The 27855-nt window shown below is 47.6% G+C and overlaps 1 protein-coding gene across 50 annotated transcripts in view; it reads left to right on the plus strand.

The window, feature by feature from the left end:
• The first annotated feature begins 17592 nt into the window (after positions 1-17592).
• LOC146820883 (uncharacterized) overlaps positions 17593-27855 on the plus strand; it is a 1936624-nt gene continuing 1926361 nt past the window's right edge. For all 50 annotated transcript variants that reach the window (XM_085611721.1, XM_085611696.1, XM_085611722.1 and 47 more), the window contains exon 1: positions 17593-18055. In XM_085611721.1, the coding sequence (XP_085467847.1) occupies positions 18034-18055 (22 nt within the window). In that variant the 5' untranslated portion in view covers positions 17593-18033. The remainder of the gene's footprint in view (positions 18056-27855) is intronic.

Raw genomic sequence — 27855 nt, forward strand, 5'->3', positions numbered from 1 at the left:
AGTACAGAAAAAATTAAATGGTGCTTTAAGTTTTCTTTGCACATGTTGGACATCAACAATAGGACTCTTTTAATCTGTTGATTTCCACACAGAATTATGCATGCACATGATACTGAAGGTATGCCAGACCCAGACATTCACAAATGTCCTGCAAACATTATGCTCACAGGGACACGGCATGTCATTACATAATATCTTTTAGCCACACTATTGCACAATACATTCTGGCTAGCCTATCACATGTGAGAGTGGGCCAAGACTGAATCGATACTGATTAGTCATTTTGTATAAAGGCTCAACGTCCAGAATAATTAATGGTGATTCATATTAATGCATTACATCCAACATATTTGTGTTTTTCTCAGTGAGATGTTCTAAGTGCCACATGTTAAGCCCAGGCATGGAATTCATAGCACTCTCTGCTGTTGGTCCTCAAGTTGCGGCTCACTGATTAGACCTTGTAAGTGTCAATGTGTCTGGGGCTGCCTGTTTACTCCTTAAAAGGTTAACCCTTTCGTTGCTTATGACGGTGCGGTTCCGTCATGCGCAACAGTGGGCGTGTGCTCATGACGGAACTGCACCGTCATTGCACCCACCCATTTTCCAGTCGCTGGCGCTACCCCCCCTAGTCAGCCCTTTTGCCACCACAAAGGGGGATGGCAGCGAAAGAGTTTCCGTTGCCACCCCGACCCCCCTGGCAATCCCATGACGTCAGCACGCAGCATCGTGATCGTGAAGCAAGAATGAATGCCCCCACTAGACAACAGGGATTTTTTTATTTAAGGGAAGCGACCCCTTGGGCAAGGGTCGCTTCCTTAGGGGGCAACATTTTTAAAGACTTTTCTGCCCCCCCCCCCCCCCTCCCGGGGACAGATCACCCAAATGTTGGGGCGTTTCTGGCCCCAGGGGGGGCAGAAAAGCCCACTTGAGCCAGGGAGTTTAAAATGTTTTAATGGAAACGACCCCTCGGGCAAGGGTCGCTTCCAGGGGACATACTTTTTTAAGTGTATTCTGGGCAGATCGGCCTGTTTATTTGGGCTTTCTGCCCCCAGGGGCAGAAAACTCCAATAGACACCACGGAGTGTGTTAAAATTTCAATGGAATTGGCCAAGGGTCGCCTCCTTATGGGCCAAAATATTTGTAAGACTTTTATGACCCCCCCCCCCCCCCCCCGGGACAGATCGCCCTCATTTTTTGGCTTTTCTGGCCCCAGTCGATTTTAAAAAAATTGAAGTGACCTCTTGGGCAAGGGTCGCATCAGGGGGCATTTTTAAAAAAAATTATATTCTGCGCCCCCGGGGGGCATATCAGCCCATTTATTTGGCCTTTATGGCCCCCTTTCTTCCCCCAAATGGGGCAGAAAACCCAACTAGACACCAGGGAGTTATTTAAAATGTAAATGGAAGTGACCCCTTCGGCAAGGGTCGCTTCCGGGGGCCATATTTTATTTTTATGTGTATTCTGCCACCCCTGGGGGCAGATCCACCCGGGGCAGATTTTTTTGTGTGTGTTTTCTGCCCCCCTTGGGGGCAGATCGGCCCTTTTTTGGGCTTTTCTGTCCCCAGGGGCGCGGAAAACCCCACTAGACACCAGGGACTTCTTTAAAATTATAAAGGAAGCAACCCCTTGGGCAAGGGTCGCTTGCAGGGGGCAGATTTTTTTTAATATGTGTATTCTGTCCCCATTGAGGTCAGATTGGCCCATTATTTTGGCCTTTCAGCCCCCCGGGGGGGGGGCAGAAATCCCCACTAGACACCAGGGACTTATTTAAAATTAAAATGGAAGTGACCCCTTGGGCAAGGGTCGCTTCCAGGGGGCAGATTTTTTTTAATGTGTGTATTCTTCCTCCCCTGGGGGCCGATCGGCCTGTTTTTTGGGCCTTTCAAAACCCACTAGGCACCAGGGATTTTGTTTTGTGTGCAATGGAAGCAGCATGGTTGCTTCCAAGAGGGTAAAATTTGGTTAACGATTTTTCTGCCCCTCCTGGGGACAGATCTGCCCTTTTATTGGCCTTTCTACCCTAGGCGGGAGGGGGTAGGCAGAAAACCCTACTAGGCACCAGGGATTCATTTCTTTTGCAAGGGGGGCACATTTCTGTCTGTTGTTTTCTGCCCCACCTGGGGGACAGATCGACCTGGCAGACAACCTCACCCGATCCCTTGGGCAAGATCACCCCCCATTTTTCCTCTGACCATGGTTCTGAGACTGACTCTGCATCTGAGGCAGAGGAGGGAGTGGAAGATTCAGGCAGTGAGTTTTCTCTCCAAATGGAATCATCGGTTGATGAAGCTACTCTCAGTGCGGATGAAGCTACTCTTAGTGCAGATGAGGTGCCTGTTTTAGAGAAGGACATTGATGTGCTGATAGTGCAGCAAGAGGCATCTGGGCTGCAGCCTGGGGCTGCAATGCTTCCCGTTCGAAGTGCTGACCTCTGGGTTGCCCCAGGCATTGTGCGGCCAGCATTGCAAGACTTTACTGGTGTTCCAGGGTGTAGAGTGAATACTAAAAACTTTCTGTCAATACATTTTTTTCAGTAGTTTATGGATGATGTATTTTTGGCAGAGATTGTTGAGCAGACTAAATTTATGCCGAACAGTTTTTGAGGGACAACATTGCCAGCCTTAAGCCCCACTCTAGAGCTACCCAGTGGACTCCCACAAATCTGGAAGAGATGAAGAAGTCCTTGGGTTTAACTTTTTGGATGGGCTTGCTAAGGAAGCCATCAATGTCTTCATATTGGTCTACTAGTCCCTTGATGGCAACGGCTATATTTGCAGCAGTCATGAGTCGTGATAGGTATTTGCTCCTGCTTCGGATGCTGTATTTTGTCGCTTATGGTTTAGCGTTGCCACAAGATCACCCTGATTGTGACCGTCTTTTTATGATTCGGCCTGTCATTGATCACTTTGTAGATCAATTTTCAGAGATCTATGCTCCAGGGAAAGAAATAGCAGTGGATGAGTCCTTGGTCTTGTTTAAGGTCCGGTAGGTTTTTAGGCAATAAATTCCTAGTAAGAGGGCACTCTATGGAATTAAGATGTATATGCTGTGTGACAGTAGGACTGAATATGTCTCTAATTTCAGGGTGTACACTGGTAAGGAGTCCAGGATTAACCCTCCTGGTTGTCAGTCCACTTTTGGAGTGACTGAGAAAATTGTGTGGGAACTTGGTATAGAACTTTATAACAAAGGTCACCATTTATATGTAGATAACTTCTACACTGGTGTTTAGTTGTTTAGGGAATTGGCCAAAGTGGACATTGTTGCTTGTGGCACAATCCGCTCTAACCGTAAAGGTTTCCCAAAAGAACTTGTTTGTCAAAAGCTTGTGCAGGGACAGTGCAGTGCGTTGCGAGGAACTTCTAGCTGTGAAGTTTTCAGACAGGAGAGATGTCTACATGCTGACTACTATCCATAATGAAAGCACTTCACCTGTGACTGTTTGGGGTCAGGTTGCTGAAGCGCGCAAACCTGTGTGCATTTTAGACTATAATAGGCACATGGGTGGTGTTGATAGAGTAGATCAGAGGTTGGAACCTTACACTGCTCTTCGTAAGGCTTACATTTGGTATAAGAAGTTGGCTATCCATCTTTTCCACTTGGCAAACGTTAATGCTTTTGCGTTATTAAAGGATTCTTGTCCTGAGTCAAAGATGACTTTTGCTAAGTTTCAGGAGTCTGTAATAGGCAGCCTTATTGTAGTGGAACAGGCAAGTGTTCCTAGAATTGGAGTGGTGAAGGATGTGGCTAGATTGAAAGATTTCCACTTTCCTGATCACATTTCTCGCACACCCTCAAAAGACTTTCCCAGTAGGAGATGTAAAGTCTGTTGGTGAAGAGGTACGCGGAAGGAGACTCATATGTACTGCCCCAAATGTCCTTGTAATGCTGCACTGTGTGTGCCTGCTTGTTTTAGAATATACCACATGCAAAAGAATTTTTGGGAGCATCCATGAGTGGTAAAGTGAACTGCCTGGCCTCTATTGTTTTATATTTTTTGTTCAGTTTCAAGGTTGGCATTTGTGCAATGTATTTAGTTTCAGATTTTGTGTTAGTAAATTTGTATCTATTTGCAATTTGTTTGTGTTATCTTTTTTGTATAAAAAAATCCTAAATCTGATGGTGGTGTTTGTAGGCTGGTGCTTGGCTGGTGGTGTGCGTGGACTGGCGCTTGGCTGGTGGTGTGCATGGACTAGCGTTTGGCTGGCTGTGTGCATGAACTGGCGCTTGGCTGGTGGTGTTCGTGGACTGGCGCTTGGCTGGCAGTGTGTGTGGACTGGTGCTTGGCTGGCAGTGTGCATGGACAGGCGCTTGGCTGGCGGTGTGCGTGGACTGGCGCTTGGCTGGCGGTGTGCGTGGACTGATGCTTGGCTGGCAGTGTGCATATACTGGTGCTCGGCTGGCAGTGTGCTTGGACAGGTGCTTGGCTGGTGGTGTGTGTGTGTAGTGACTTGCTGTCGGTCACTACACACACTGCTAGCCAAACACCACTCCACGCAATCCGTGAGCTGTTGTGGTTGCTGTATCAGGAATGTGGGCATGTGAAAGTGATGGGCCCTTGAATGGCGCTGACTGCTGGTGTGAGTGTTGTAATGTGCTGGGCCCGCGGCTAGCTTTGTGAATGGTTTTGTATGTGTCCAATGTATGAAAGGTGTATGAATGGCCTGTAAAGAGGTTGATGCCTTGTCATGGCTTTACAGCTCATGAGCTGTGAGTCAATGGTTCAGTTTCTCGTCCTTTCAATTATTAACAGTGCATTTCATTTTTGTGAACTCTCTGGTTAATACTACTGTATATACTGAACCATCATCACCCTCGTGCCAAATCCAACCAGTATGTATGTATGCTTGAGAAGTAGGTGGTTGCGCAGAAATATTTGTCTTTTCTGTCTTTCTCAAGCAGGGTGTACCTTGTCCCTTTTTGTGAAGGTGAATGCTGTTATGTATTGGTTTCGAGCCTGGTGGTGTGAATGGTCTTGTGTGTATCACGTCTGAAAGGTGAATGAATGGTCTGCAAAGCGGTTGGGACCTTGACGTGGCTTTACAATTATTGACAGTGCATTTCATTTTTGTGAAATCTCTTGTTAATAAAATTTTATATACTGAACCATCCCTTGCCCTCATGCCAAATCCAACCAGTATGTGTGTGTGCTTGAGGAATAGATGGCTGTGCAGTAATCTTTGTCTTTTTTGTCTCTCTGCCAAGGTGTACATTTCATCTAAGAAAAACCTACCAACTGTAGATATTGTCGTAAACTAAACACCCATGGGAGTACATGGTGATGTCTCTCTTGTGAATCCCAACAAGTTATCTTACCCACAATGTCCTGCAAACCTCAAAATGTGACTGTCACATTTTCCTTGCATTATTGTGCCACAATTTTCACGCTGCAGAAAGAAACAACAAATTTCCAACCCCCCAGCATTTCTCCAAGTATCCCAATAGAAATGGTACCTCACTTGTGTGGGTGGGCCAAGTACCTGCAACAGGGAAGGGCCCAAAACCTATTGAGGCGACATCAAAATTACCTAACACAAACCATGAGTTTTTGGCCCCGGGCTCGGCCGCCACCTAGGGAAACCTACCAAACCCACACATTTCTGAAAACTAGACACCCGGGGGAGTCCAGCGAGGAATGGCTTGCATGGATCCCCCAACATTCTCCTACCCAGAATCCCCTGCAAACCTCAAATTTATCTGAACAAATCACTTTTTTCTCAAATTTCTGTGTGGGAAAGTTCCGGAACCTGTGTGGATCCACAAATTTCCTCTCACCTAGCATCCCCCCAGGTCTCCTGATAAAAATGGTACCTCACTTGTGTGGGTAGGCATAGTGGCTGCAACAGGAAATGGCCCACATCGTATTGTGGAGACTTCAAAATTACCTATAACAAAACTACCTGGTTTTGGGGAGGGGGCACCTGGGGTTTTGGCCCCGGGCTCGGTGGCCATCTTGGAAAACTACCAAACCCAAAACATTTATGAAAACTAGACACCGGGGGGAGTCCAGAATACCCAGAATACCCTGCAAACCTCAACTTCAGCTAAAAAAACACATTTTCCACATATTTTTGTGTGGAATCACCATTCTGGCACAAATGTCCTATCCCACAGCGTTCCCCTGAGTCTACCGAGTAAATTGATACCTCACTTGTGTGTGGGGGGCAAGGGCCTGTGACTGGGAAGAGCCCAAAACATAGGAATTAAGGGTATAGCACCGAAAATTCCAAGCGCTACATTTTAAAAATAAAATACGTTTTTAGCCAATTCTGCAATGGACACCCACACAAGTGAGGTATCATTTTACTCGGTACACTAAGGAGAACGCTGTGGGGTAGGACATTTGTGCAAGTACAGTGATTCCACACAAAACTATGTGGAAAATGTGCTTTTTTCAGCTAAATTTGAGGTTTCGGGTACTTGACCCACTCACGCAAGTGAGGTACCATTTTTCTCGGAAGACTTTGGGGAAAGCGGGGTGGGTAGAATTTTGTGGATCCACGCAGATTCCAGAACTTTCCACCACAGAAATATGAGGAAAATGTGGTTTTTTTGACAATTGTTTAGGTTTGCAAGGCACTCTGGGTAACAGAACCTGGAGAGAGCCAGTCAAGTCACCCCATCCTGGATTTCCCTTGGTGTCTAGTTTTCAAAAATGTATAGGTTTGCTAGGTTTCCCTACAGGCTGACAGAGCTAGGGTTCAAAAACTACAGCTAGGCACTTTGCAAAAAAAGGGCCCATTTTCACTGTGTAAATGTGGTGTGTCCACATTGCGTTTTGGGCCGTTTCCTGTCGCAGGCACTAGGCCTACCCACACAAGTGAGGTACCATTTTTCTCAGAAGACTTTGGGGAACACAGGGTGGGTGGAACTTTGTGGATCCACACAAATTCCAGAACTTTCCTCCACAGAAATGTGATCAAAATTTATTTTTTGAACAAATTTTGAGGTTTGCAAGGGATTCTGGGTAACAGAACCTGGTGAGAGCCAGTCCAGTCACCCATCCTGGATTCCCCTGGGAGTCTAGTTTTAAAAAATGTATAGGTTTGCTAGGTTTCCCAAGGTGCCAGCAGAGCTAGGATTAATAAACTACAGCTAGGCACTTTGCAAAAAAAGGGTCAGTTTTCACTGTGAAAATGTGGTGTGTCCACATTGCGTTTTGGGACGTTTCCTGTCGCGGGCACTAGGCCTACCTACACAAGTTAGGTACCATTTTTCTCGGAAGACATTGGGGAACGAGGGGTGGGTCAAACTTTGTGGATCAACGCGGATTCCAGAACTTTCCATCACTGAAATGTCAGGAAAATGTGTTTATTTTGACAAATTTTGAGGTTTGCAAGGGATTCTCGGTAACAGAACCTGGTGAGAGCCAGTCAAGTCACCCCATCCTGGATTTCCCACGGAGTCTAGTTTTCAAAAATTTATAGGTTTGCTAGGTTTCCCTAGGTGCTTGTAGAGCTAGGGTTCAAAAACTACAGCTAGGCACTTTGCAAAAAAAGGGTCAGTTTTCACTGTAAAAATAGTGTGTCCACGTTGCGTTTTGACCCGTTTCCTGTTGTGGGCACTAGGCCTACCCACACAAGTGAGGTCCCATTTTTATAGGGAGACTTATGGAAACACAGAATTGTAGAGCAACTGTTATTACCTAATGACTTTCGATGCATTTCTGTCTTCCAAATGAAAGACAATGTGTAAAAAATAAGTCATTTTGAAAAATGACCTATAATTCTCATGCTAGTATGGGTACTCCCAATTTCGGAAATGTGCAATTATCTACTGTTTCTAAACTCTATATTTTGTTCCCATTTCAGAAAAACATAGGTGTCTTTCATTCTGATTTTTCCATGTATACATTATCCCAAAATAATTGCTATATACCCGGTACATAATAAAAAACCATTGCAAGACACTGCTCAGTTATTGGTTCTGGGTTCGTCGGGTTCTTGGTGAACCGACAAGTCCTATATATCACCACAACCAGAATCGTCCAGAGGATGTAATGGTATATTGCTTTCAAACAGCTGTCATAATTAGAAGTTACAGGTGAAAACTAATTTTCAATTTTTCCTATATTTAACTGTTAGTTTCTATTAAGAAACCTTGAAGGATCTACACAAATGACCCCTTGCTAAATTCAGAATTCTGTCTAATTTTCTAAAATGTATAGCTTTCCAGGATCCATTATTGCTTTCATACCCATTTCTACCATTAACTGGAAGGAGGTTGAAAGCACAAAAATAGCAAAAATAGGCTATGTCCCAGAAAAATGCCAAAACTGTGTAAACAATTTTGGTTTTCTGACAAAAGTCTGCTTGTCCCTGAAAGCTGGGATGGCGGTGATTTCAGCACCACAACCCCTTTGTTGATACCATTTGCAGGGGAAATAACAGACGCTTTCAACTGTGGCCCTTTTTTCCCATTTTTGCTAAAAAAAACAAAAATTTAGCTGTATTTTGGCTAATTTCTGGGTCCCCTCCAGGGGAATCCACAAACCCTTGGTACCCTTAGAATCCCCATAATGTTGGAAGGAAAGGACGCGAATTTGGCGTGAATACCTTAAGTGGTCCAAAAGTTGCAGGGGTCTAAGCGCGAACTACCCCAAATAGCCAAAAAAAGGCTTAGCACAGGGGGGGGGGGCGAAGGCCTAGCACCGAAGAGGTTAACAAACTGTTTAGGATACACTGTTCCACTTCGCTCATCAAACATGATTTGCATATTCAGCTTTAATGAAACATAGAGCTAAAACCTAGCTATTTACTAAAAAGATGAAGTGAGATGGAAGTAGCCAAATTAATTACTGGTTTTAGAGATTAATTCAAGCATTCATTCATTGCCTTCTTATTTCAGTCCGTGATTCTTAGGTGCCATGAACTCCTCTGTTTTTATGTTTTTGTTTCATTGTACCAGGTCAACTTATCATAGGTTCCTTTCTATGAAAATGGTCTGTTTTTGCTGCTGAAGGGTTTTTTCCTTATTCATACAGGTTAATAAAATGGCATTTCACTGATAAGGAAACAATGTGGATCCAGATTGCGCCACAAATTATGGAAGTTAGGGGCATATTTACAAGCCCAGTTGTGTCGCTCTTGCACCACACAACGTGGTGCAAGAGCGACAACACTCAAAAATGAGATTTATGAAGCTACGCATTGCCACCCTGGGTGGCCCTGAGTGGCTTCAGATCTCGTGAGTAAAGCAATGCACGCAATGGGGTTTTGGGGGGGTGGCCAACCAGCGGGAGGCCTGCCACCCCGGGGAGCTTTGGCCCGTGGGGCAGCCAGACCACATGGGGCGTTTTTGGGCTCGTTGGGCTGGGGTTGGGCGGTTTTTGGGCTGGGAGGGTTTAAAGCCGGCCATTTCGTGTCGCGAGCCACCATTTTGGTGGTCGTGTCACGACAGCCGGCTGGGGGAGGCTCTGGGTTGGTGCATTTTTTGTGGAGGCCTGGTTAATGTCAGTTTGGCGGAGTAGCGAGGGATTGCGGCAGAAAACTAATGCTATCGCGCGGAAAGTATTTGAAATTCTTGACTGTGTGGCGCGATTACCGGTCCTTCGGCGATGGTGCAGTGGGATGACCCACGCGTCCTTGAGGCGCTGCGACTGCTGGAGGACGCGGGCCGCATGGATATATTGCTGCCTGACGTTAAGGTGAGGCCCACCAGGTGTGCCGCGAGTGGGGTGGCGGCAGCGGTGCTCGCATGCGACCCGCCGCGGGTGGTGAAGCGCGCAAGGGCGGAGAAGCAGGGGCAAGTATGGAGGCCCAAGTTGGCATTCCAGGACGGAGCGGGAGGGGCGGCTGGGGATGTGCAGGGACAGCGGGAGGGTCGAGGGTGAGTGGGGGAAAAGGTAGTAAGCGTGGCCAGGGTCAGAGGGGCAGGGGAGCTGCCACAGGGCAAAGGAGGGACAGCGCTGGGGATGCCCCCGCTCCGGGGCCCAGCAGGGCGGTGTCACCCCTATTAATAGAGAGCGAGGAGGAGGGGGAGGGGGCAGGGGGCAGCCAGGTGGGGAGCCCATCCGCAGGAAGGCAGCAGGCTCGGGCGGTGTGGGGTCTGGGGAGGGGGGCAGGACTGGGGGGTTACAGGCTGGGCCACCGAGGGAGGGGCCCAGTAGGAAGGAGGTGGAGGGAGTACCCATGGGGTCCGGGAGAGAAGCTTACTGGTCGACATGTGGGGGGTGACACAGGAGGTGGCGGGGAGCTATTGCGTTGGGGTTCCATGCCTTCATTGGAGGTGGGGGGGCATGGGAGGATGGTGGGGGGCTAGGGCAAGAGAGGGCCGGGCGCAGGGGAGCCTGGGGAAAGGGCCAGCAAGTGGGCCATGGGGGAGGTGCAGGGGCAGTGGGGGGTTGCTAGGGGTCAGTGCGGTCCGGCGGGAGTTGGTGTCATTGACTTGGAGCGATGGGGGGAGAGTGGGGGCGGATGGGGGATGGGGGGTGGAGCAGCTGGGGTAGGGGTGGGGCGCTAGGGGCAGGGAGGTCTACGCCATTGTGGCGCGGGGGACATTCCTCTGGGACAGGGGGCAGGAGGGGGGGGTTGGGGGGGCTGGGGTGTTCAGCGGTTTGGGGTATAGGTTTAACCCCGGCATGTTGGACACCACTTCTCTTTTCCGACAGGTAGGCGCGACGAGGTGCTCGGGAGAGCTTCATGCGGCTCCAATCCACTGAAGGGATGGGCCGACTCTGCCTCATGCGTACGGTTGCGCTCCCACGAGGGACCTGGCGGTCGCGCCGTGCAGGAGGCGGGGTGGTAGGTCCCCGCCAGCCTCACCCCGCAGGGTCGATGCGGCCTCCGGGGGACGGGGTCGGAGGTTCGACAGTCCAGATGGGGCCCATGAGGAGCGGCGCACAGGGCGAAGGAGTGGGAGTGTGGACCTGGGAGAATTGCTGCAAACATGTAGGGAGCAGGCAGGGTTGAGCAGGCTGGAGCCCGTAGAGGGCGGTCTTTGGCAAGAACACATGCCAACAGGGCTGGAGTCCAAGGAGGGCGGCCCATCAATTTTGGATTATGATGAGGAGAGCGTGGAGGAGGGGGAGATACGGGAGGTTCGGATGGGGGGAGCGGAATAATGCTTGTGCTAGTTTTTTGCAGCCCCAGAGAATCAAGGCGGATAAAGTGCCGGCCCCTCCTGCGCAACTGGTTAGGCGGCGGGATCCGGTGCGGACGCCGACCTTGACGCCAGGTAAGGCACGGCAGGGAGTGGGGATGGGGCAGGCGGTACCCCACAGGTTGGGATATCAGTAGGCACGGATGCCAGGGGGGAAGATGGGGGGGTGCGTTTGAGTAAGGGAACGTACGTGAGGGACAGAGGGGTGGGGATGGACGGTGCAGGGACCGACGGGATAGGGGCCGCGGGGGACAAGGGGGCTGGGGGGACACCCACTAAGGGTAAAGAGGGGAAGGAGAGTCATGAGGTACCGGTGCGCAAGCTCCCGTATATGGGCATTGCGAAGCCTTTGTGGCGCATTTGTCCTTGGCCACCAAAGAAAACATCTGGAAAGGGAAGTACGTGGACATCTTGAAGCTCCTGCATAGGGAGCTGACGGTAAAGGAGGGGTCTAAGGAGGAAGAGCTGGAACTGGCTTGGCGGCCCAGGGTGCCCTTGAACATAGAGAATTGGTCGGCGGGTTTCTTGATCTTTGCGAGTGTGTACTGTGATAAGTACCCGGAAAGGTCCGTTGCGCTGTTTAAATACATGGACATGATCAGGCGGGCGCAGGTAACATGTGGGGGCTACACTTGGTCACATTATGACGGGGAGTTTCGAGCGCGTTTGGCCTGGGACCCGGAGGCTAAATGGGGGGAGATTGATTCGGATCTCTACCAGCAGACTATGGGCGGGGCAAAGTTCGGGAAAACGATCTACACCGCCAGTGGATTACCGCTGGTGCCTCGCCCCTTTCCGGCCCGCCCCACCCGGGGGTTGGGGCAAGGAGAGAGTGCTGGGGGGGCCAATGTGGGAGCGTGTTGGGATTACAACAAGGGAGCTTACGCACAGCAATACTGCAAGTTCCGCCACGAATGTTCTAAATGCGCAAAGCGCCACCCAGTGGTGCACTTCTGGGGGACAGGGGGCAGTCGGGGCAGCAGTCTGGGGTTTCGGGAGGGTTTCTGGCTGGGGTACGAGGGTCCGCGGATCGCTCGGTGGGCTGAGAATTTGAAATCGGCCCAGATGCATAAGGCGGTGGTTCGGGAGAACCTGGGCAAGGAGGTACGGGAGGGGCGGATTGCAGGATCCTTTCGGGGGGCCCCTATTCAGGACCTGATTGTCTCCCCCATAGGGGTGGTGCCGAAAAAGGAGCCGGGGCAATATCGGCTGATCCAACATCTGTCGTGGCCGGAAGGGGCATCGGTCAATGACTGCATAGCGGCCGACTTGTCGTCGGTATCTTACTCATCGGTAGATGTGGCGTGGCGTTTGGTGGCGTCGGTGGGGTCGGGCACCCTCATGGCAAAGTGTGACATCAAGTCCGCTTTCCGGCTGTTACCAGTGCACCCAGAAGATTACCAACTGCTGGGGATACAGTTCGACGGTTCCATTTTTGTGGATACAGCGTTGCCCATGGGGTGTTCAATCTCCTGCGCGTTGTTTGAACATTTCAGCACCTTTCTGATATGGGCCTTTTCGTGGCGCACGGGTCATGTGACGGTGACGCACTACCTGGATGACTTCTTCCTGGTGGGACTGCCCAGTTCGGCGGACTGCCAGCAGCAGCTGGACAGTTTTACAGAGCTCATGGGCTACCTGGGTGTGCCCCTGGCACCAGGGAAGACACAAGGTCCCAGCACGGTGCTGTCATTTCTGGGAATAGAGTTGGACTCGGAGGTTATGGAGGCACGCTTGCCGGGGGACAAGAAGATGCATATGCTGGTGTTGGTTGACACTATGTTAGGGAAGCAGAAAGTGACGGTGCGGGAGGTGCAGGTTCTTTTGGGACATTTGACCTTTGCGTGCCGAGTGGTGCAGGCGGAGCGCACGTTTTGCAGGTCCTTGTCCGGGTTGACATTACCGCACCACCATTTGCGATTGTCGGCAGGCACGAAGAAGGACCTTTTTTGGAGCGCTTCAATGGTATCCCCATGGCTCCCCCGGAGGAATGGGACGTGACCATCTCCTCGGATGCGGCAGGGGTGGGTGGTTTTGGGCTGTACTGGCAGGGGAGGCGGTGCACGGAGATCTGGCCGCTAGCTTGGCAGAACGGGGGGAGGAGCATTGCATTTTTGGAACTGTTTCCCCTGGTGGTGGCAGTGACGGTGTGGGCGCAGGAGCTCACACACAAAAAAAGTGATTTTCAAGGTGGATAACATGGCAGTGGTGCACGTCGTGAATCGACAGTCGGCCCGGGATCCGCAGGTGCTTAAGCTGTTGAGGGTTTTTGTACTGCAACGTTTGGAGCATGACATTTTGTTTCAAGCACGACATGTGCCAGGGGTAGACAATGATATCGCGGATGCTTTGTCTCGTTCACAGTGGCAGAGGTTCCATGGGTTAGCCACGGAGGTGGATGAATGCAAGACACCGGTGCCAGCGGGGCTGTGGTCAGTAGGAGAGGGAGGGTCGCGCAACTGGTAAGAAGGTCCGTGGCCACTTCCACATGGAAGGCGTACGTGCAAGCCTGGTGGGAGTTTTTGGATAACGAGGCAGTCAGACACGACAATCATTGGGTGAGGAGTGAACAGGTGGTGCAGTTTATTTTGGCAATGATGGACAGGGGAAGGTCAAAGGTGACGATTCCTGGCAAATTGTCAGCCATAGCATTTATGGGGAAGATGTTGTGGGGATATGCACCGTCGGCAGGTGAATTGGGCGCGCGGTTATTGGAAGGATGGGTGCGTGAGAGGGGAGGCAGGGCACCCCAGCGCCGCCCCATCACGGGGGTTTTGTAGGCTGCTTGAAACAGCTCATGCCAAATATCTCCTGCAATCGGGAGGAGGTCCTGTTGTTTTCCACACTGATGTCGTGGATGTATTTCGGGGCTTTTCGAGTGTCTGAACTAGTAGGGCCACGGGGTAAGCAAGGACTGCGGTGGGGGAGGTAGAATTGCGGTCACGGGAGGTGGCGGTCCTATTGCGGCGCTTGAAGACCGACAAGAGGGGCATGGGCAAGTGGGTGGTCCTGGGACCGGTAGTTGATCGGGAAGTGTGCCCTGCGGTGTGGAGGGGGGGTTGGCATGCAGGGGGAGGACAGAGGCCGGGGAGGTTTTCCGCTGGGCCGACAGAGGAAGGGTGATGGCGGTGCAGCTGCTCTGGGTTCTACGGCATGCTTTGCAAGCCTTGGGTGAGGATCCCAGAAGTTTTGGGACGCATTCGTTTCGCATAGGGGCGGCGACGGACGCAGCACAGAATGGGTGGGGGAGGGAGGAGCTTATGCGCTTGCGGTGGTGGAAGTCGGATTGCTTCAAGACGTACATCAGATTGAGGGGGCTCGGGATGGAGGAGGAAGCATAATGTGGGTTTCCCTTGTTTTACATGTGTCTCTTTTCAGGTGCAGTGGCGGGCCGGATGTGGAAGGATTGTCAATCCTCATCGTAGGACATTCTTTTGTGAAGCGAGCGGAGCACTCTGAATGGGAGAGGCACAGGAATCTGAATTTAGGACTGGATCCTAGGCTTTTCAGTTGTCGTTGGCAGGGGAAGGGGGGCATGAGGTGGCATGAGCTATTTCCAATATTGAATCAGGTGGTCATGGGGGGATCTGTCCGGATGTCTTAGTCATTCATTTAGGCGAGAACGACTTGGTACAATGCAAGTGCTTGGCATTGTTGAAGCAAATGAAGCAGGATTTAATGGAGATTCGGCAGCAGTGGTCCGGTTGCCATATAATATGGTCGGAATTTATACCCCGGAGATTGTGAATGGGGGAGGAGCGTCCTGCGGCTATAGATAGAGCGCGTAGAAAGATCAATAGGAATTGTACATAGCTAAAGGAGGCATTGGACAAGGCAATAGGGGTGCACAGATACCCGAAGCGCCTGGATTCCTAGGGGGGGGGTCGAGGGTTGTCAGGGACGCCCTTCGAGTGGCGATTTCCTAGGTCATTCGTGATAAGGTTGGATGGTTACAGTTATGAAATGAACATACGAAGTTTACCTAGTTAGGTAGGTGTAGAGAAGTTAGGAATGGCCAGTTGTTTATAATTGTTGCGGGGGGGAACATGTTAGGGGAGGGGGTGGGGGTAAGGTAGGAAGACTTTATTTAGCGAGGCTTAGTTTTGTACGGCACAAGCCAAGGGAATTTTGGATGTAAGGGGCACCTGTTTCCAATAAAGTGGCCTTTTTCACACCATGAAATGTGTTGTGGTATGTGCTGCTCCCCAGGTTGGGCCCAATGGGGTTTTGGGGGGGGGCGGCCGACCAGCGGGAGGCCTGCCACCCCCATGGAGCTTTGGGCCGGGGGGCAGCCGGACCATGTGGGGCGTTTTTGGGCTCGTTGGGCTGGGGTTGGGCGGTTTTTGGGCTGGGAGGGTTTAAAGCCGGCCATTTTGTGTCGCAAGCCACCATTCTGGTGGTCGTGACACGACAACCAGCTGGGGGAGGCTCTGGGTTGGTGCATTTTTTCCCGCCCTCCCACCCTGTTGGCTTTTATCCTCGTTTGAGGGGTCTGGTGTCAGGGGACTTGGCTAGTTTGTTCAGCTTTTCGGTTGGCTTTTGGGAACAGGTGCATCAGGGGGGGGACATGTGTATGGGGGTTGTCACTGGAACAGGTGCGGATGTGGTGATTTATGCTGTGGGGGCATTTTCCTAGGTCATTCGTGATAAGGTTGGATGGTTACAGTTATGAAATGAACATACGAAGTTTACCTAGTTAGGTAGGTGTAGAGAAGTTAGGAATGGCTAGTTGTTTATAATTGTTGCAGGGGAGGGGAAAACATGTCACGGGAGGGGGTGGGGGTAAGACTTTATTTTGTAAGGCTTAGTTTTGTACGGCATATGCCAAGGGAATTTTGGATGTAAGGTGCACCTGTTTCCAATAAAGCTGCCTTTTTCACACCAAGAAATGTGTCGTGGTATGTGCTGCTCCCCAGGTTGGGCCCAAATCACTGTGTTACCTTACTCTGCGCCAGGGAGCCATTCAATGGATGTTACGTGGCGTGTTCCCATGTAACATCCGTGGATTTTGACACATTCCCAGATTTACCACAAGGTGGTAGAACTAGGATTGCGCCAAAAATATATGCATCCCCAGGTGAGGTGTAAAGAGGAGAAATCTTTTTCTTTCGCTGAATTTTGTTTTCTTTCTATGTGTGCTGCATTCTGCAGCACAAATAGAAAGAGGAGAATGCCTCAGGGGATTGTTTTTGTGCAAGAAGGTGGCCCTTCCTGCCCAAAAAAATCCACCTTACAATGCAACGCCGGTACCATTGTGCAAGGGTGTCTGCGTTGGTACTAGGCAGCCAAAACAGCAAGAGTGCAGGGGAAAAGGCAGGAATGCACCGTATTCTTTCAAATATGGCACATTTCTGCCCTTTCCCTGTCACACAGCGCAGAAAAGATAACTTGCTGCGCTGCACTTCATGACAAACTCATTAATATGTCCCTTCATTTCCAGACCTAACTCACAAAGGCATTTGTGCACTTATGTGGCATTTAAGTGTGTAAGTTGCTTCATTTGTGAATGAAAATCCACTTTACTGAATCACAGAACGTGAGTTGGCTCTCGTAAATCAATTACTTCAAACAGAATATTCTTCCAGTATGGTGCAAAATCCAGTGTGACCAAGTCTGCTCATCTGGGTGGTTTCTGAGAGTTTTACGGAAGGTCACGTATTAAAGGTGGTGAAAACCCACAAGCATGTAAATGTGTGAGTATTTACAGACTTTTTGCAGGTACACTCCTGGAATACTTTGAAATGTTCCCCAAAAATGTGAAATATCCACAAATCGTAAGAGTAGGCAAAAGTAAGTTAGCAACTTTGTTTGGGCTCATCCACAAAAGTATTTATGATTAGAGGAAGTTATCCTATGGGAATTCTCTATTAAGGTACTCTTACATTCATTTGTTGATCAGCCTCAAAAAGTTCAATTCCCAATTTAAAAAGTGTAAAGAAGGTACAATCCTTTCATTTTGTATTAACAGTATGTGAATATTCCCATTTTATTTCCATGTGAGAACTTTCGAGGATAATTCCCAGCATGCCAACAGACCTGATTCAGGCAGGAGACTTATGATTTTTTGTATGCCCAAAGGGCTTTATTTTAGGGTTGTTTTGCCTCAAATCTAATTTAAGTCAATAGGGAAAATATAGTTCTCCGATTTCTTTTAAGATCCCCCTCGTTTCTGTTTCAGAATGCATGCATGTAGGTATCTCACAGAGGCATGTAAGAGTAAGTGAGCATTAAGAAAGTTCGATTTTACATACTCCAAAATGTGGAATAACAAACCCTAAGTGAGGAAAATGCACAGGTTAACCTTCGTGAATTTAGAACCGAAGGGGAGAGTAAAGTTTTCCGACCTAAGTTACTTTCCCCTGGCTTGAATCGCATAGCCCTCGCAGGACCCTCCCCACCCCAAAAAAGGCAAGGCAGAATGTGACGGGCATCAGAAGGGCTAAGAATACATCTGAGCACTAATGGATAGGGTTACTGTACAATTTTCGAGGCAGGCCCTCCGAGCACTGATCTCACTCCTGTCTACGGGACTCGCGGCGGGCGCTTGAACCGCTCTCTTCGATCGCCTTTGCTTCTGCTGCTGACATTTTTCGCCCCCCTGTCCCACTCAGCTGACTGTTCCACATTCTTGTCGGCTGTCGAAAAGAAGTGCCGAAGACATCTTGCAGGAGACAGCTATTTCTGTCAGCAGCTGACACCACAGTCCAGCGAGCAGGGTGTCGTGACAAAGGTTCCAGTTCTTGCAGGGGTTGGAAGGGTGGGTGGGGAGACACTGCCGTATATCACGTTATAGGAAGGCAGCGAAGCGTAGGAGGACAGTCGGGGGATCCCCGCTTTTGTATTCCCGTGTATTCGGTTTAAGAGTCTTAAGTGGACGCGCTTTATGAAGCACCCTCGACACTGACCTTTTCCCGCGCCGACCGAATCGCAGTTATGGCAGAAGTGACGCCAGAAGGTACCGTATTACACTTCAAATGTCAGGCTGTTACATTTGATTCAAACTTGACTGTTATGAGTGTTCAATGCTGGCCCGTGTTAAGTAAAATGCAGTTTTGTTTTGATGTATCTTTACACAAAAAGCGGTGGTGAGCCAGGGTCGCCTAGCAAATCGCGCTAATGTTTGATCAACACAGGCCTCTATTAATAGCCTGCAGCGTTTAATTTGCCTTTCGCTTTACCCTAAAGCGTTTGGAATGTACCATGTATACAATCAAAACTAAACAAAATTATGGTATATTTATGCTGGACTGTATGAAGACCTTCTTCAGGGTTTGAATTCCGTGTTATTGCAAACAGAAGAACATTGTTGTGTTACGCCTTTTGCACAATACAGTTATTAATGGGATGTGTTTTAAAATAGAATGGCATTGATAACGTATATATGTATAAACGTATACATAATCGAATGCCCTAAGCTGGTCACAGAGTATAGACCTCTATCTATAGCGGTGCTGTTTGTGGCATCACCATTTTATTTACAGCGCTTGGTACCAAAGCAGAAATATTAATCTCCACTTAAAAACAAGTATTTATTGTAAAGAATTTCAGGTATGAGTCGAGACTAGAATAGTTATGCTTGCCAACGTGTGCTTGCTGTTATGTGTGATTTTATTTGCCCGTTTTCCAATACAATTTTCAATTGCTTCTGAAATTGTTGGCTCCAAAACACACACTTTAAAAACCTGGAAGGGATGAGTGTTCATGTGCTTTGCACGGTGCAGTTTCAGAAGTATTACAGAGAAGACAATAGGTTGGTCACCTCATGCAACACTTTTAAACTGCGTGTGTGGTTTTTGTCTGGTGTCCTTCGTGAAGCTCATACACATAAGTATATTTATCTGTCAGCTGGAATCTTAGTGAGTTTTAATTCAATCCGCTCAGAAGAGATGCCTGCTTTGCTGCGGCAAACATATGGCTCAAGCAGGCGTTTTTCTCTTGTTTGGTCAGCAGTCGGATGAGTCTATAATTTGCTTCTGGCAGGAAGATCTGCTGTAAAATGTTGAAACAGGTGGCACTGCTCGACAGTCTGGAGCGAGCTGAACTAAATCTGTTCAGCACACTTTCGCCAAGTTTGCTAAATGTCCTGTTTATGGGCCTGCTGTCCAGAAGCCCATTGTTGTGAATATAAAAGAGTAAGTAAATATCCGTGTAACAATCGCTACACGTCATTGATTTTTTTTTTTTCAATGAGCTATTTAATTGTTGACAATTTCCATTGGCATTCAGCTGTATTGGTGCTGTATGAACAGGCTATAATCATGACGCTGCTTCCAAGTAGGTCGTTACACTCAAATCACTGTTCAATCTCATTGTTGCGACGGAATAGGAATACTTAGGGGCTTATTTACAAGCCCCTTGCGTCACTTTTAATATAGGAAAAAGTGACACAACGGCGGCGCATGGGGTTTGTAAATAAGCCCCCTAGATTTTCAGATATTACAGCTTCCTTACAATGTTTCCCATAGGTCAAACCTGCTGTAAGGAACTGTGGAAAAACATGTAATAATTTCTGACCCGTCCAGATTTTCGTGTGGAATGTCCCCAATTTTTCATGGAATTCGTCTTTTTTATGAGAAAAAATTCGGATTTTAAGGTGATAACTGCACCTAGTAAATACCACAACTTGCAGTATCTGTATGTATTGGGTGTTGTCATACGTCACTTCAACCCCGCTCACCTGTAATAGGGACATAATGGTGCTATGATCAAATATAGGGGCATATTATCAAGAACGGCGTTAAGATTATCTCCGCTTTAGCGGCAGAAAACTGCCGCTAAAGCGGCTATAATGGGCTTGATAATATGCCGCAGAGAATTCCAAAAGAAGCCCATGTTGACACCAGAACATGGGCTTCTATGGGAATTCTCAAGGGCATATTATCAAGCCCATTATCACCGCTTTCTCTGCAGTTTTCTGCCGCTAAAGTGGCGATAATTGTAACGCCGTTTCTTGATAATATGCCCCATAGATCCTAAAGACATGCTTAATGCTAGTCATATAAATCCGGGTTCCTGTTTATGAAAGCTAATTTGCTCTGTTTTAGGAGCAGATTCACATACCATGTCCACATCTGTGCTTACATAGATAAGGTATGTGCATTTTGCAAAAGTGCAAATTCACAACGGGAAATTGCACAAATGCAAAAAGGGCTGTTGGTGTGCTTTCAACATAAAACACTTGTATATCCTAGACACACAATAAACACTCAAGGAGGGTTCTGAAGCTGGGTCAGGTGATGATCTTGCTTGATCCTGGTTGAGAGAGGGATGCCGGAAGGGTATGCCCCTAGAACACATCCTGTTTCCACATGTTGGCCCTGCCTTGATGCAGAATCTCCACAGGGGAATGCCAAGTTCTGACAGGGCGTAGAGTGATCTCTGCCAGAATTGTGGGCCACTCTGCTCTAATTGTAATGCAACCCAAGAGCAAGGGAACACTCAGTTACATCCCTTCTCCTAAACTGATCTTATGATGTGAAAATGCAGTTGCACACTTGGGAAACTCATTTTGCTCCTCACAAATGCGCTTCCAAGTTTTCATTGATCTGACGCAAAGGAGCGCCAGACGCCACTCGTGCAACACAAAGCAAATGTTAGTGTTTGCGAAGAAAATGACTCTGACCCACTATAAACGCCCTAAGGTTTTATTGGTTTCGGACAACACAGCGTTTGGATATCTGTTGTGAGTGAGTCTCACTAACTGAGCCTTACTAAGTGTAAGCTCGACCAAAATAGACTTGAGTGCTATCCACTAGAGGACTCATTTTAAAATAAGAGCTGCTGTACAGATGTGTTAAGATTCTCTGCACAGTTTACATGTGAACATGCGTACACCTGCGTGTACTCGTTCGTTCGTAAAACTTTTTGCAGCTATCAAAAACAATCCTACAAGTATATATGAAATGGCTCATATATAAAATATTTTTTAAAACCTTTAGTATAATACATAAAACATAGTAATTACATGTATTTGCTGCACTATTACATGATACATTTCCTAACATTAATAGCTTCCAAGATAAATAGGGCGACGTTATAACACACAGAAGGTTCACTTAGTGTCACCAGAAATTTCATAGCTGCTTTGTGTGATGTAATATTCTGTGCAACAAACTTAGGTTTGAGATTTAAAAAAACCTGAGATTCTGATAAAATGTACAAAACAATAAAAAGTGTTTGCTTTGGTCTTCACAAGGGCAAAAAACCATATCAAATGCCAGGGACTTCATTTTTGGGAAGGCAACTAAATGGTGCACAATGCCACATCTCAGTCTTACCAACACAAAGCGATGCTGCACTGCATTTTTGTTACATAGCTAATTCTCCCTCCTCCAGATTCAGAGACTTGTAAAAGGCGACTGTTGATTTTTTTCCTATCTTCTGCCAATCGTTGATCCAATCTATACTGCAAAAAGGTTTCTTCGATCCTCCTCTTGGTTAATAATAAAACGTGGGTAGGATCTGACCAGATAGATAGATTAAACAGCCTAGCATGGGAAGATTTGACATACAATAGCCAGGGGATACTTAAGACATTATCCAAGGCTAGACAATCTGAAATGATTGCTCTGGTAAAACCAGTTTCTTCCTTTGCCCATAGAGAGGCCCACAATAACAAAGGTCTAACCAAAAGAAGATCTTCTAGGAACTGTAGGCCTACCTCATGACGTAAGAATCTGTTTCATACAGATAAAGTTGAGCTTAACAAACATTTAAAAAAACTATTTTCTTATACCTGCTGTGTGGTGCCATTAGCATAGCCCCAAAGACCAGCCCCATATAAGGTTGTAGTCACTCCTTTTGCTTTGTATATTGCATGCATTTCGTTGATAGGTCGGCTCCCCAAATTTGAGGAAAATTAATGAATCCCTTGCGACGCCCTGCTCAATTTTAGCTTTATTATTCAGAACGTGTGGTGACCATGAACTGTTGCCCTCAAATAAAATATCCAGATAATAAAACGAGTTCACTAAGACATATTGGGGTGTTATCAATAAAAAAAGGTTTTGCAAGATTTATGCTTTGGCCCGCAAACCATGGTAAACGTTTTGGATTTATTAATTGCCATGTTCTTGGAGGTCATAAAGTCAGCAAAGGCACTCATCAGTCTCTTGGGGCCAACCGGGGTTCGCTCCAATAATACAGCATCGTCAGCACATAACAATACTGATATTGGATGGCCAGCAGCCCAAGGAGGATCGACCTGCATAGACTGCAAGTAGTTATCTACTCCATTGATGACAAGGGAAAATAGTAATGGGGCTAGCACATGCCCTTGTCGAATTCCTCGCCCCACTTTAAATTTGGTCGAACATTCCCCCTAAGTGCCAAACCGAACTTGGCAAGTTAGATTCTCATGAAGACGGGAAAGAATTGCAATAATTGGCCTGGGTGCCCCTAGGGAAGTCAAAGTTGACCAGAGTAAATTATGGTCAACCAAATCAAAGGTGCTTCTTAAATCTGCAAAACATAAATAAAGTGTGCCTGCCTCAGCCCTAGTGTATTTATCGATTATTAGCTCCAGGTTGACATATTGTTCGACGGTCCCCAACTGTTTCCTGAAGCCAAACTGTACCTAGGGATAGAAAAGAACGCGCTTCTTGTGCCCATTCCTCCAATCTTGTTAACAGGACTCTACTCATTACTTTCACTGAGGAGTCCAGGAGAGAAATAGGGCAATAGTTTTTCGGGACTGCTTTGTGCCCCTTTTTATATATGGGTACAATAATAGATACACCCCAAGAAGGTGGGATCGTATCTATAGTGGCTGTGTTGAACACCATAGATAGGATAGGCCCCCATAATTCAGAGCCATATTTAGAAACATCTACTGGCACCCCATCCGGGCCTAAAGCCCAGCCCCCGGCACTGGCCTGTACAGCCACATAATCTTCCTCATTAGTGATGTTCAGGGGAAGGCGCCCCCTCACACGGTGATTCCTGATCTCACCCTGTGACAACCCCATTTTTTTGTCTTAAAATTTCAGAGAAGTGGATTACCCAACTGTCACAGGGGACAAGGGAACACAACTCAGGGGTGTCATCATTTTTTTAAAAGGGTGCATTCACTGTATCCCAAAACAGCTTGGTGTTCCTATTTTCTGTGGCATTGGCCACATTTTCCCATGCTTCAACCTGGTGTGTTTTTTTCCCCAGTAGCCATAGCTAATATATATTGATTTTGCAGGGACTTCATAGCCATTGGGTGTTACACAGAGCATATTTAAGTGACTAGAAAGCTTTAGTGCCAGCACTATCAAACCATCTCTGTTGGCTAGTGTATGTACCTATGCTAGGCAGAACCCACCACTCTAGTTAGGGTAAGGAAGATACAAACAAGATAACCCCTGCTCACCCCCTTGGTAGCTTGGCAGAACAGTCAGGCTTATCCCAGAGGCAATGTGTAAAGCGTTTGTGCAACACACACACACACCAGTGACACACTAGGCACAACACAAAAAAGAGACTCAACACAAGGTTATATAAAAAAAATACCCTTTGTATTATATATAAAACACATTAGACCACAAATCACATAAATCACTATGTTACTAGGCACTTGTCATAAAAATGCATGCACAACATCTGGATCTTGAATTCCTTTACCATAAGATAATTGTCATGAACATCACAGAAATCAGATATCACTTTGCTGTCACCATACCACATTTAGTGCCATAAAGCAAATACTCATAGTTGGCATATGTCAAAAACACATCCTACGCCATCACTGTCCATATCTTATGCAGGTACTGGAATGATAATTGCTATCCTGTGATCACCAAGCATAAAATGACAGCATAATTGGAAGGGCTATGCAGTACTTTGATCAGGGCTAAAAATAAATATAACAACCAGTGATGCTAGGAGCCCATAGGGCGCAGCAAACCTGCACTCTGTTTACCTTTTATATCGGTATTAAAGCTCCCCAAGTAGGGCACAGAAGCACCTGCATTTCCCTTCTGGGGACTGCAGTAAACTTGGGCCAACTGTAGGGCACACCAGCCTCTGCGCGCCCACCACAGTTCATCTGGTGACTACTGTGGTCACCAGAGACATCTACTGCCAAAGAGGGGGTTCTCCTTTGAGGACGCTCGCCACACTTCATCACCCACAAGTTTCCCAAAAGCAATGAGAGAGACCATGCTGGGTCCCCTTTCCTGGTGCAGCACACCACGGCTGCCTGCAACTAGACAGTGCAGCGGCCACAATGCCGGTGTAGGAGCTGAGGCGTGTTTCTAGCCTCCCTCTTCACTCGGCCGCACAGAAATGGCTGTGCTCCTGAGGAACCTTGATCGTGGGGCCTTCAGGTGGCGCCTCCAGTCTTACATCGACCACGTTGATAATCCCTCCCGTCTTCCTTGGCTCTGGGACAGGGAGGGCAGGGCTTCTTCTTCTCATGGGTGCGGCCGGATTTTGGCGGCTTGCAGCTTATTGCCAGGCAAAACCTGGAGTTTTGCTCAATGCTAGCTCAGTCGGTGAGCAGCTGGGGTTCCCATGGCCTTCTCTCCTACATCAACGGTGTAAGCGCGGTTGGCACGGCAACATGAGTGCAGCATGTGCTTCCTTCTCGGAATGAGTTGGCTAGCCATGGTGGGGTTGGCACCTTCCTGCTACTTTTGCATAACTAGAAGGAACTGAAACGCACAACAAGCACTGAGTGTTAGAACCCAGGCCAATCATGGTGCTGGCATATGCAGCAAGCGCTCCTTCCTCCTCCAGGATGCAGAGTGAACCCGTGTCTAGTGCTTGAGCAGTCCACACAGAGCACTGTGGGAGTGCCCCTTTCTGGAAACAAGGGGAAGAGGGGCACTTCCAAGCTTGGGCCACAAATGTCGCACTCAACACATGCTTACTTTCTTGAACAAAAACAAAAGCTTCAGAACAATCCAGTCCTTTGCCTGCAACAGCCAGGAGCAGCAACTGCAGGCCGTCCCACCCCACACATCCCAGGGGCAGCATTCCTCACACAGCTCTTCAGTTCTCCCACCAGGCAGGTCACCCTTTAGACCCAGCAAGGATCTTTTTCCATAAAGTCTTTGATTTCCCTGAGACTTCCAACAGGAGGCAAGCACACCCAAGCAGGATACCACAGCAGTGCAAAAACAGTCCGTCTTTTGTCTCCACCACAGACAGAAGCAGCAACTGCAGCCCGACCCACCCCTCACACAGAAAAGGCAGAGCTCCTCACACAGTCCTTCAGCTTTTCTTCTTGGAAGGGGCCATTTGTTTCTTGAAGTAATCTAAAGTCCCGGGATTTTAGGTGTAATACTTATACCACATTTTGTCATTGTTCTCTTTGCTGTAAGGGTCTCTGAACCCAGTCCCAAACAGTCCTGTCCTCCCTGGTGCAGCATGACCACAGGGGGCTGAGACAGCATTGTGAAAAAGGAGACACGGCTTATTCAGGTGCAATCCAAACACCTCCCACCACTCTAAATGCAGACCAGGTCTATTCAGCCCAGGGATGAATCACCCAGGCAAGGCAGGGCACACCTTAACCCCTCTAGTCACTGTCTAGAGTGAATGCACTTGCCAGATCCTGTCACTCAAACACCAGGCGCTGAATACACAAACAGCCAGAGGAACACAGAATGGTAAAGAAAGAAAATGCCCACTTTCTAAAAGTGGCTTTTTCAAACATAGAATTTAAACACCCTTTACCAAAAGGGGTGTCAATAAATTCTGAGTTCAGAGAGCCTAAACTCAATTTTTCCATGTTGTCCCCCTTGTGAGTTACACATGTAAAATTGTTACAGTGCAGCCCCAATGATAAGCCTATGGGACAGACAATGGTGAAAAACGAAATACACAGTATTTCACTATCAGGACATGTCACACACCAGTACATATCCTACCTTTCACATACAATCGTCATTTCCAATCTTATTCGTCAAGCCATTCACATTCCATGTTGCAAACTTAAAACCTCCCTCAGAGTACTGACTTGCAGGATCCATATTTGGAGCACAGGTACGTGTGTTACAGGAACAAGGTTGTACAGATGTAAGGGAGCTGAGCAAGTGAGACTACGGTCTAACTGAGTCGGGTAACTGCACATAGGTAGCCTGCAGCTAATTGGCTCTTTAATAAATTGATTATATTCTGTACATGCTTTATAGTTGTATTGAGCATCCTTAAAAGAAATATCCCCTTTTCTATTTTTCTAAAGTTTGATTGTATACGGCTTTTCTCTGAGTATGTAGTGCTTCACTGTAAGCCTGTATTCTTTTGCTGTATTCACACCTCTCATTGGCTCTGGCTATAGATTAAAAAATATCCTCAATGCAAATACAATATTAATTTGCAGGGACTTAGCTTCAGAGGGGTGTTTGTGGTGTTACGCCACCCTAATAATGCATTTTTGTGATAAACATCTGGAGACAGGTGCTTTCAGTCAGGTATAGTTGAGGTATCTGTTGGATTTCACCAGGAATATTTCTGGTTATTTCATAAAATAATGTGTTTACTCTAACTTCGTACCCTTGCCAATCTGCATTCCTCTACTTTCCCACTGCTCCTTAAGCCCCTCTTGTGCGCTCTGCTTGTCACATATTGTATTTTAACATTATAAGCCACCGTTACTGTTGGAAAATCTGAAGCTCACACCCCCCATCTTACTGACAAAGCTCTGACCCTGTTAATTTGTCCAAATTTGCACGTCTTCATGTACTTTGGGTGTTGTAGTAACTTCCTAAAACAGCTACAAATTAAATTCAGATTTTAACCATCTTGCTGGGCCAAGCTATTTACAAGGCTGAGAAAAAATTGAAATTACTCAGGTGCAAAATCAAGTAATTTGGGGAATTTTGCATTACACATTGTTCGAAATGTGGTCTTTAGTTGGAAGAGGTTTGTACCTTGTCTACGTAGGGACGACCACTCTAGTCAGGGTAAGTCATATACACACCCAAAACCAGCCTGTGCTCACCCTCGTGTAGCTTGGCACAGAGCAGTCAGGCGTAACTTAAGAGGCAATGTGTAAAGTTTTTGTGCAACTCTTAAATTACAGTAACTCTAAGTAACATCACAAAGAGTCTTCACATTCAAAATTCAGGCCAACCGCGATGGAGGGCAGGCCGACGACAGGACCCAGACAGATACTGCTGAAGAAATACCTTGGATGAATCTTTTTTCGACGTCAAGAGTCTACTGTATCGTCGTTGAGCCACCCAAGGGGGGTCCTGCGTCATCATCGAGCTCTGTTGAAGGGAATGCAATGCATCATCCGCACAGACCAACATCGTCTAGTCGCTCAGGCTGTGGATCCTTCATCATTGTGCAGCCTCTGCATATGCATCGAAGAGTGATGCAGCGGAAAATCTCATGCAGTGGAGACAATGCATCGTTTATTGCAGTAATCAGCTGGGGTAGGACTCACAGACTCTGCCACTTGTGAGTTCTAGTTTGAATTGCTACTTGTGCGGGTGGCACAACCATTGCTGCAGGCCCACTAGTAGGATTTAGCTTACAGGCCCTAGGTATATGGTATACCACTTTACAAGGAACTTACAGGTAAACTAAATATGTCAATCAGGTGTAGAGCAATGTTAGCATGTTTAGGGGAGAAGCACATTCACTTTAGCACTGGCCAGCAATGGTAAAGTTCTCAGAGTCCTAAAGACCACGCAAATATACAGCAAAAAGTGAAGGGATGCAGGCAAAATGTTGAGGGAAGACCACCCTAAGGATGACAGGTCTAACACAAATGTTTTGCAAAATTCCAAAAAGAAAGTAAGCCATTACTCCACCTGA

This window comes from Triturus cristatus, chromosome 6 (assembly GCF_964204655.1).
Source record: "Triturus cristatus chromosome 6, aTriCri1.1, whole genome shotgun sequence".
Taxonomy (NCBI): domain Eukaryota; kingdom Metazoa; phylum Chordata; class Amphibia; order Caudata; family Salamandridae; genus Triturus; species Triturus cristatus.